The sequence below is a fragment of the Phascolarctos cinereus genome, unplaced genomic scaffold (assembly GCF_003287225.1).
Source record: "Phascolarctos cinereus isolate Bilbo 61053 unplaced genomic scaffold, phaCin_HiC Scaffold_4;HRSCAF=312, whole genome shotgun sequence".
Classification (NCBI taxonomy): Eukaryota; Metazoa; Chordata; class Mammalia; order Diprotodontia; family Phascolarctidae; genus Phascolarctos; species Phascolarctos cinereus.
Genome location: NW_027555847.1, coordinates 62,786,770 through 62,797,768, shown reverse-complemented (window position 1 = coordinate 62,797,768; position 10,999 = coordinate 62,786,770). Strand labels below are relative to the sequence as shown.

General features: G+C 45.2%; 1 protein-coding gene across 1 annotated transcript in view; it reads left to right on the top strand.

The window, feature by feature from the left end:
* Positions 1–2,139: 2,139 nt before the first annotated feature.
* Positions 2,140–10,999, top strand: part of RAB43 (RAB43, member RAS oncogene family) — a 33,490-nt gene continuing 24,630 nt past the window's right edge. The window contains exon 1 of the mRNA XM_020981216.2: positions 2,140–2,617. Within this exon, the coding sequence (XP_020836875.1) occupies positions 2,420–2,617 (198 nt within the window). The 5' untranslated portion in view covers positions 2,140–2,419. The remainder of the gene's footprint in view (positions 2,618–10,999) is intronic.

Here is a 10,999-nt window from a genome sequence, read left to right as displayed (position 1 = left end):
GATGCTTTCAAAATTGTGTTGCCTCCAGTCAGGTTTTCTTCACGGTGCACGATAATTTACAAATAGGTCTTTATTTTCTTTTCCACTAAGGAGAAAGAGGGGAGAAACGTCTTCCAACCATTCCAGAGTAATTAGGCCTTTCATTACTCAACATTCTAATATATCCTCAGGTCTGAGTCAGTACATCTTCAGAATTACCAGTAGCTTCTTGTCTGTCTTTTGAAATAAATTACCTCCATATTATGCACATCCACAGATCAATTTACTCATTATATGTAACATGGAAAACTCAGCAAGCTCAGTGATTTCAAGCTCATTGCCACATTTCTTAACCTTTTAAATAATATTTTGTAAGATCAGGAATTCTTGGGGAAAGGACCACACCCAGACCCAGGGCTGTAAGTAACATGGATTTTAATTTTTTGTTGACTTCATAATCTACAAAGTCATAGGCAAGAATGTTACCCTAAGCGGGCCTCAGTTACAGGGCACATAAAGACAAATAGTTGAGATGAGAACAATTTCTAGGTAGGGCTTGGGGTCATCCCCAAATGGGCAGTGTTCTGAAAAACTCCAGTGTGCTAAAGCCCCAGAAAGTACCACTCATTAAACAAATAATTGTTAAACACTTATTATGTGCAAGCCACTGTGATAAACACTAAAATGACTACCAACTCTCATTAAGACAAACTGCATACTTCTCAGTTTTATAGTAGAAAGATGGCAACCTTTTGGATTGTTTCTAAAATAACATGAAAGGTAAACCTCAAGCTCAGCTTAATGTTGATTGCCTGTTATTTTACAAAGGCAGAAAAAGTGTGCATATGTAGTGGTTTCCATGACCAATATTTGCAACATAAGGAGAGTTACCTGAGGGCAGGGGCTGTTTTTACTTAGTATTGCCACAGTTGCTAAGGAGTGCCAGGCACATAGGAAGTACTTCACACAAGTTTGTTGACTTGACTTGGGAGTATTATAGTTCACCTTTATTAGAGCCTGGAGGTTAGCTTTGCCCTCCAAATGGTCAGTCTTCCCTGGGGCACTACATTTTTGCTCAAACTTGGTATTTAGAGAGGCCATTTGGATCTAAGTGGAAAGGCCAGACTCTGGAGGTGGAAAGATCTGAGCACTAATCTTGGTCAGCTATATGGCCTTGGGCAAATCACCGGCTTTCTTCTCGGTTAAATGAGGGGGCTGAATTAGATGATATCTAAGGTCCCTTCATGCATATATGTTACTGCAGCTCAGATGGCCCTAGCTGGGCCCAGAAACCTAGACTTGACCTTACACGACCCCTGCAGGTCAAGCTAAAGTTCTCGGCAGCTAGCAGAGAGTCCCAGGACTCTTCTCGTCCAGCTGAGGTCCCCCGGAGGCAGGAAAAAAGGGAGAGGGAGAGGCGAACGTCAGCAAAGACCCGACCCGAGGGGCCCAGAACAGTGGGCGGAGCGGAGGGGTCAGAGTGAGGAAGGGCAGGGACTCTAGGGGTTGGGGGTGGGGATGATGCAGAAGGCCCGCCTAGTTCAGGGGACTAGCGCGGGAAGGTTGAAGGTGGGTGCGGGGTCGGGGCGGGGTGGGGGGGATGGGAAAGGCAACAGCAAGAAGCAGAGTTCTGGGTCGGGGCAGGACTGGGCTGGGGCGGGCCACAGACGGCACTATGCGGCCAGACGCTGGGAAGCGAATGATGAAGGCGGGGCTAAGGGGCAGGGCCGGGGAGGGGGCGGTGCGGAGGGAGCCGATTAGGGCGGGGACAAGAGGGTGATGAGAGTGGGGCTAAGAGGGCCGGGACTCGACTGGGGTGGGGTTCTACCCAGCCAGGGGAGGGAGGGTGCAGCAGGGTTGGAGGGTGGGAGGCGGGGAAAACTGAGCCAGAGGACCCCGACTGGGGAGAGGTGATGCTGTGTGTAGGGCGGCGGAGGGGGAGCAGATTAGCGAGGGAAAAGTAGAATTGTGGGGCGGGGCTAGAGGGGGCCGGACTGGGCCCGGGGGCGGGGCTGAGGACTGGACTGAGGATGGGTCTGGAGGGGAAGGGGGAGGTGTTCAGCAGGGGTGGAGGAGGGGGCAGCGATGATGCTCCAGACCGGGACTGAGGAGCCGGCGATGCTGTGGGCCGGGCTGCGGAGGGGGTGGCGTTGAGGGGCCAGACTGGAGACGGGGCGGGCAGGAGGCGGTGCGCTCGGGGCCGGGCTGGACTTGGGGCCGAGCCTGGCAGCGGGGCGGCAGTTCCGTGGTGTCTGTTCCGCAGGTGCAGCGGCGGCAGCCTGAGCAGAGACGGCTCCACGTCGTTGGGAGGAGGAGCAGAAAGAGAGAAAGCAGCGGAAAGGACCGACCGTGCGCTCTTTTTGCGCGGAGACCGTGCCCTTCCTCTCCAGATCTCCGCCGCCCGCCTGCAGTGCCCTCCTGTCCCCGCGGGGCCAGGGCCATGTCGGGGCCGGGCCCGGGGGAGCCGGACGAGCAGTACGATTTCCTGTTCAAGCTGGTGCTGGTGGGGGATGCGAGCGTGGGCAAGACGTGCGTGGTGCAGCGCTTCAAGACGGGCAGTTTTTCGGAGCGCCAGGGCAGCACCATCGGTGTGGATTTCACCATGAAGACGCTGGAGATTCAGGGAAAGCGGGTCAAGGTGGGGCCGGCCAGCTAGGTCGGGAGGGGAGGCCGGGACGCCAGTTTGCTGCCCCTGGCAGGGATAGTGTGCCCGGGACTCGGGCAGAGCCCCCGGATCCTGGCCTCTGGGCAGGGAGGAGCGAGTTTCCGATAACGTTGCGGTTTTCTCTCCTACCCTCAATCCCCCAGAGCGAGTCTGGCCTTCGGGAAGGGGGAGGGTGTGTGTGTGTGGTGGTATAGCCCTGGTGCCCTGGGGATCGGGGGTGGAAAAGAGGGGGCAGGACTGTGCCTTCTGCTCCCTCGAGGGACCTCTCTGTTCCCTTTCCACCTCCTGACCTAAAGCTGCCCTAGGCCTTGACCAGCGGTCCCGAAGCTGCTGGGTCCTCTTGCCCTAACTCTCCTCTTTTCTCTCCAGAAGGGGGAAGAGCTGAAAAAGTTAGGATGGAGTTCAGGTTTCTTTTCGAGGTGGTCACTATGAGAGATTTTCCAGTGTTCTTTGTTGCAGCCAAGACTCTCCTAGAACGTTAGCTTTCAAATCCTGTTTGGCTTCACTAGGCCACCCCCTCTCCCCCACCCTCTTGTCACAGCAAGCTGCCGCCTTGGGCTTAATTTGGAGTTTGTTCTGCATTCGTTACTGACCTGCTTCTCCCTTGGTGTTCCCTGGACCACTGTTTAGCTCGACCCAATCTCAGAAACTAAGAGAAGCTTACCCAGAATAAAATCCCCAGCCTTTTCCCCCTCCCCCCCCTTTTCACTCCTTCCAGAAAGGAAGGGGGGGTGCTTTTCACAGGGTGAGGGGTGAGCTGGAAATAAACTCGGTCACGAAATCTGCCTAGGGATAGAAACTTTCCTGCCAAACTGTCCGCCCTGTCTGGGACCAAGACAGAAACTTCTTCAGGCTATAGGTAGTGGAAGTGGTTTGAGGAAGTCCACACCCTCCCCACCCACTGAGTGCCCACTTGAGCCTTGGAGAGAGATGGGTGGGCAGGTCTCAGTGAACACTGACCCTAAAGCAGCTGCTCAGGAATTTTACGTAGATGGAAAACTCTGGAAATTACTGGAGGGTGAGAGTGAATTTTGGCAGTATAGCCTAAGTGACAGGGCAGTGTGGAGCAGTGGAAAGAGCTGTACTTAAGAAGTCATCCCTACTTGTATACGTATTAGTTGTATGACCTTGGACCCCACACAACCCCAATTGACAGTTTCCTCACCTGTAAAATGGAGGCAATACTGGAAGTGGACTACCTTCCTACTGGGAGAAAAAAGGCTTCGTATATGTATGTGATCAATTATTGGAAATCTCGATAGACTATTGTGTGCAACCTCTTGGTTGAAAGAAACAGATGGCCAAGTGCCCTCAAACAAAGTAAAATCAGAAAATTAGCTGGATAACTCAAGGCAGAAGTGGAAGCAATTTCAGCCTGGATTATCCTCACAACTGCCTCCCAGTGACATCTTACAGTTCACTTGGGGTTTTCCATTTTCCATGTATGTTCACATTTGACCTTGTGAAGGCAGTGGGCCCATTACTCTCCCCATTTGATGGATTAAGAAACTGAGGCTCTGAGAGGTCCTTTAGTATCTGCAGCACTTAGCACAGTACCTGCCACGGAATAGGTGCTTCACCGATGTTTATTGATTAATTGACTAAACAACCTTTATCTCAGTGGTCCATCGAAAACCAGAACCCAGCTGGCTTGGTTAATGATGTCTTCGCTCATTGTTGACCTTGGTCAGAGTACTGTGCTCTGTTTTTGTTTCTGGGAAAAAGCGAAGATAATATCTGCCTTCCCTCTTCCTTATAGAAACTTTGATAAAACATGTAAGTTCAATAGTGTTTTTGTGACCCTCGTGTTGGGAAGTAGGAGTGACAAAGGAAGTAGACGATACAGTTCTTGTTTCAAGCAATCCACAATCTCCGTGTTTTTCTAAATGCTGTGTTTTCGTTAGGGGAGGAGGACTGCTATAGAAAATTGCTGAGTAACTCTGAGAAGTGATCTGTGACTTTCCCCTTTGGAACAGGTGGTTCATCCAGGTGTTTTGGATATGGGTGTGTGCGTGGGGGGGGGTGCTGTAGGGTAGGTGGCTATTTTTGCGAACAATGCCATCTGGTGGAGGGGAGGGGGGAGGCGTGAAGAGGAAGAGTGTCAAAAAATACAGGTATAAATAGTGGTGGTGGTTTCCACCTCCCAGACTGCCTGCCCGCTCAGCAGGTGTCTGTAGTGACCTCATGAGACTGTATACCACGTTTGTGGTTGGTTGGGATCTGGGCAGGATGTGCCTGTTTACCTGTCAGTGATAGCAGCCTGTACTTCAGAGGAAAGCTCCTGGTGTACTATGCCCCAGAGCACAAGTTAATTCAAGGTAGGTGGTTAGTTATTTGTTTCACCTGGTGATCTTAAAATGGACCTTTTAAAGGTACCTGTTGACCGCCTGAGAATTGGGGAACAGCAGAATTCTTTAATGTTCCTTGTGAAATTTCTAATAATATGTTTTAAAATGTCTCATTAGAAACTTCACATTGAACATCAGTACCAAGAAACTTGCTTAGTAACTATTAACATTGAAATTCGTTTCAATGAGCAAAGTATAATACTTTTCAGCCATTTCCTATTAAATCTCCCTTAGGAGTCTTAATCAATTTTATCTCATTCATTCTTCCTGTCATGATTATCTAGACTGTAGAGTGTTGCCCAGTGGAAAGAATTTGGGTTTTAAATTCAAATCCTGGCCCATGGTCTTTAGATTCCCCCCATTTACTCATAAGGTCTTTCCAAGTCTCTTTATATTCCTCATAGTTGTCTGTCTTAATTACATTAGAATATTAAATGAAAGTCTTGTCTTTGACACCTACTGGAAGTGTGACCCTGGCCATGTCACTTAACTTTCTGTAGCCTGAACGACAGTCAAGATCATTTCAAAACAGATGCTGACTTGGTTTGGCAGAGAGAGCTTCCCCACTGGAAGTTCCCTGTATCAATGAAATCATAAGATCCCCTTAAATAAAGGGGAGGGGGAGAGTAAGAATGGAAGTGACCTTAGCTAACCACCTCCATCTTTTATACATGAAGAAACTAAGGGCCAGAAATGTAAAATGATTTACCTGCCTGAGGCTACCTGGATTAACTAGAATTGAGGGTGGAGTAGGAAGAGCCTTGGATTGCGAATCTTCCCAATTCTGCTATTTCTCATTATGAAAACTTGTGTAAAGTATAATTTCTTTTTATCTGTAAATAATGAGGGAATTGGGCCAACTTTAGTATTCTGTAATGCTAACTACAGTCCTCGATGAACCAAATATTTTTTTGTTTTGTTTTCTGCTCTTGACTTTTAGGAGAAGGAACTCACTCACAAGAAAAACAAAGTCAGAATTTAGTTCACAATTTAAAAAAAGAAAATACTTCTGGGATGTTTCTTTGGGCCAGCACACGTTCAGCACGGATGTTCCATGCTTCCTTGACCCTATACAATAAGTCTTTCTGTTGGGAATCAATGACCCTGAGACATAGAAAGTTCTAGGATCATGAACCAAAAAAAAAAAATTTTTTTTTAAACCTAGACCAGAAGTCAGGAAAGGTGGATTAAAGTTCTAGCTTGGCAAGTAAATAGCTTATAGCCTTGGGCAAATCACCTGGCTTATTTGGATCTCACTTGGCCAAATATGTAAAATGGGAGTTGGACTGGATTACCTCTGGGGTCCCATCCAGCTTCCAAGTTTTCTATTTCTAGTTATTTTCACTGCACTCCATTTCAAAAGTCAGGAAGGTAGATCTAAATAATTTAGAAAGTTTTTCAACTAAGGTTGAAGGAAAAGGGGGGTTTGGGCTGGTCCAGGGGCAGAGTGAATAAAATGCTGGGTTCAAATTCTAAATTATAGTAGGTCAGCTTCCAGCCTATTGTAGGCAGAATCAGCTGGTTTTGGCCCCACAGATTGCTGTTAGAAAAGGAATCCAAAGACTGTTTAATGTTGATATAGCAGAAGACACTTTCCTAAGGCCTCATGGCTAGGGTGAATTGTGAGTTACTGTGACCTTCCTGCCTAATGCATTGTGGGAGAATCAGGCCATCCCCCTGAAATCCAAACTAGTTCTAAATCCCCCAGGCAGCTCCTTGACCTGTTCTCTCCAAGAGCACAGAGGTCTGTTGCACAAAATATTTTCTGAATGCACAGGAGGACAAACATCTAATATATTAAGGGAAGAGCCTCAGATCCGTACCCCTACTTCACCAACCTCAAGGTACAGAATTAACATCTTGGGGAAATTTTATCAGATATCTTCTTCTGAGGAGGCCTCTAGTTTTAAGGGGATACCCACTCCAAAACTCTCCCTATGCTGAAATGTTCACCAAGTTTGGTTATCATCTGTTAACAGACTCTTTAAGACCCGGGAGGGGCTGAGGTCAAAGACGTAGGTAGGTTTTAAAAATTTATAAGTCTGGCCTTCCTACCATGGTTCTGCCTGTTTTTGTTGTGACGTTTCCACTTATTATTAAATTCTGGGTTGGGTCTTGGCTTGGTTTGAATAAAAGAGATTAGAAAATATATATACTCTTAGATAAGAGCAAAATTCTAGGTCAATGTGGGCTGGCTAACAAAAATCATTTAATTGTGTCTGCCTCATCTGCAAAGTAGACCATGCTTTGAGGCACATGTCAAAGCGAAAGTGAAACCTTTGATATTACATGCCAGGCCATGCAGGAGAAGTGATGGGCAGCTACCTGTGATCTACTTCACTTTAAAATGAGAATGATAAATACTGTCTTATAGGACAACAGCTTTGGAAATATAGACAATGACATTGTTTAAAGATTAAAGAAATCTATGAAATTCAGGTCTTTTTTAAGGCAGTTGGGGTTAAGTGACTTGCCCAGGGTCACACAGCTAGTAAGTGTCAAGTGTTTGGTCTGAGGCCAGTGCTCTATCTACTGTGCCACCTAGCTGCCCCTGATTCAGGTCTTTTCTTAACCCTGAATGGGCTTAAATTCAAACCAGTCTCTTTTCTTAATGCATATTGACTTTTTTCCCCAATAACTTAAATTTTGTTTGCAGTTCCCAGTTCTCCTCAACCCATTGAGAAGGCAAGAAAAGATGTATGGTCTGCGTATTAATTTCAGTGTGTCTGTCTTTTTTTTTTTTTGCCACTACATGCCAGGCACTATGCTAAGTGCTGGGGATACAATGACAGAAATAAAAGAGCCAAGGACTCTCACGGAATGATTCTTAGGCATGATTAGTATTCTACTTTGGGAATAGTTAATGCAGTAATTTTAAGCCATTTAAAATGTCTAAAAGGTGAGTATAGTGTAAGAAAGCCTTTGATAAATTTTGAAAACCTCACTGGAAGCAAGACAAAAGTGCTTTTTTCTCACAACTCAGTGAGATAGGTCATACAAGTATGATCCCCATTTTGTAGGTAAGAAAATCAAGGCTTGGATTTTAAATGATTTGCCCAAGGGTCAAATGACTGGTAAGGGGCCAAATCTGGACTCGAATCTTGGATCTGCAAGTCATGTCTCTGGGTAGCAAAAATAACTTTTGATATTCCAACTTTATAGAAGGGACTCCATTTAAATTGTAAAAATCAATAATATTAATATTAATAAAAACTAATTGATAAATATAATTCATTTAAATTGTAAAACTTCTCCACACACACACTTTCTTGTGTAAACCATATTTCAGATGCCTCTTTTGTGCATCTCACAGTTCCTAATCATTGATTTCCATTGTGTGATTAAAAAAAAAACCCAAAGCCTAGGAGAGACTACATCAAGCTGGTGAAAGTGGGAAGGGCCTTGGATTGCAAGGCAGAAGACTTAGATATGTATTTTAGCCGCTCGTTAGCTGTCTGCACCTCTCTCAGGTCACTCTAGTGGCCTCAGTTTCTTTTTTCTTTTTATTTCGATTTATCAACATTCACTTCTATAAGCTTTTGAGTTTTAAATTTTTCTTCCCCTCCCTCCCTCCCCAAGACGGTGCACAATCTGGTATAGGCTATACATATGCATTGCTATTAAACATATTTTCACGTTAGTGATCTTGTAAGTAAGAATTGGAACCAATAGGAGACTTCAGTTTCTTTATCTGTGAATGGGGATGGTACTGAATTCACTGGTTCTCCGAGTTCTGGGGAATTCCTTTGTGAGCTCTTAAGTCACTCCATAAATGACTCATTAGTTGAGAATAATTTCTTTATAATGGGCTATAAATGAGACCTCAGGAATACTGCCTTATATTCTGTTGGCTGTACAAGATATGTATGTGTGTATTTATGTGTATGTGGTATGTCACTTCAGTTTTGGGCTTTGTTTCAATTCTATTAAGTATCTATAATGTGTAAAACTAGGAAGCAATGTGGTGTAATAGTATGTGTTAGGAGGGTGGGATTTGAATCCAAGTATTTGACTTCCAGGCCGTTGGTGGACAGGGGTATGGAAGGGAATAAAAATATAAAATAGTCTCTATATAAATAAAAGCCCACTGTGTTCCAGGCACTATGCTATGATTTTTTTTTTTTAGCAAATATCTTGTTTGAGCCTCACAACAACCCTGCAAGACAGGTTCCATCATTGCCCCTATTTTACAGCTGAGGAAACTAAGGCAAACAATTAAATGACTTGCTTGGATCACACAGCTGGTAAATTTTTGAAGCCAGGTTTGAACTTGGGATTCCAGGTTCATTTCACTGTACCACCGACCGCTACCGGTCACTAGTTTTATAGGGCCCTGGGTAACTCTCGTGACCTACCAGATGAACCAAGTTCCCTGTTGAGTCATTTCAGTCACGTCTGACTATGACCCTGTTTGGGGTTTTCTTGGCAAAGATACTGGAGTGGTTTGCCATTTCCTTCTCCAGCTCATTTTGCAGGTGGGGAAACCAAGGCAAACAGGGTTAAGTGATTTGCCCAGGGTCACACAGTTCCCTAGGCAGAGGAAATTCACAGTTCAGAACAACAAAAACATTTTATTGGCACCTTAGAGTCGATGACTCTTATTTTGTCAGATTAATGGTATATTATATGATCAGTACCCCCACAGCAGGAACTTTTTAAGCCCTTCAACGCCTGTCTGAGACCAGGATCACAGAAAATGGGATGATCTGAAGGGGACTTTGAAAAATGAGCTCCCTCAACTCATTGAACAAATGAGGAAATCGAGGCCCAAGAGAATCAATCCTGGCTCTGGACCACAGATCTCGAATTGATTCCACAAACCCTTCCAATTATGTCCAGGATCCGTGGGGAAAATGACCCGGCTGAAGCAAACTCATGCCTTGTTATTACTTTCAAGTACTAGGACAACCAGAGCAGGGAGCTACCAGCACAGGGTTCCTTTTGTTTGTTTGTCTTTTTAGGCAGTGGGGGTTAAGTGACTTGCCCAGGGTCACACAGCTAGTGAGTGTCAGTTGTTTGGTCTGAGGTCACATTTGAACTCAGGTGCTTCTGACTTCAGGACCCGTGCTCTATCCACTGCGCCACCTAGCTGCCCCCAACACAGTTTTTAAAGCAGTCCTGCTGGACCTTTGGAACAAACAGATAAGAAATGGTTTTTGACATGGTTTTTGTTAATAGTGTTGTGTGCAAACATAATAGGCCAGCATGCTTGAGCAGTTTATCAGAGAGGACTGAATAATTACCAGCTGAATGACCCTGAGTAAGTCAGCTCTGTGTGCCTCAAACGACTCCCTATCCTAGGCAAGATAGCTTGGTAGCTAGAGCGTTGGACCCGGACTCAGGAAAACCTGAGTGGGGATCCTGCTTCGGACATGTCAATGTGTGATCCTGGGTAAGTAGCTTACCTTCTCGGCTTCTTGTTGCTCCAGCTATAAAATAGGGTAATAATAACACCTACTTCCCAGAGTTATTTTTTCCAGGCTTGTTCAACTTTTTGTGACCCCATTTGGGGTCTTCTTGGCCAAGATTCTGGAGTAGTTTGCCATTTCCTTCTCCAGCTCATTGTACAGATGAGGAAACTGAGGCAAACTAGGTTAAGTGACTTGCCTAGGGTCGCACAGCTAGTAAGTATCAGGCTGGATTTTAACTCAACTTGACACCCTTGTACCAGTTAACTTTCTATAGACTTTTAAGGTTTGCAGAATGCTTTACACCATTCATCTTATTTGATCCTCACAACCCATTTCCTAGTCCTAGTAATTATTAGAGGTGGGATTTGAACCCCAGATCTTTTTTTTCCGAGTCAAACACTACCACCTGCTTCTTAAAAATTTTACAGATCCTATGATTTTTAAATTATGTATCATCTACCCCTTCCCCAAAAAACTCTGCCAAGGTGAACACTTCCAGATCAAGAGAATTGACACAGATTCAAAGCAGTGTAGCAAGTGAGGTTTAAATACGTTTTATTTATGTAATATTTGGACTTAATGCAACCTCATCTTGA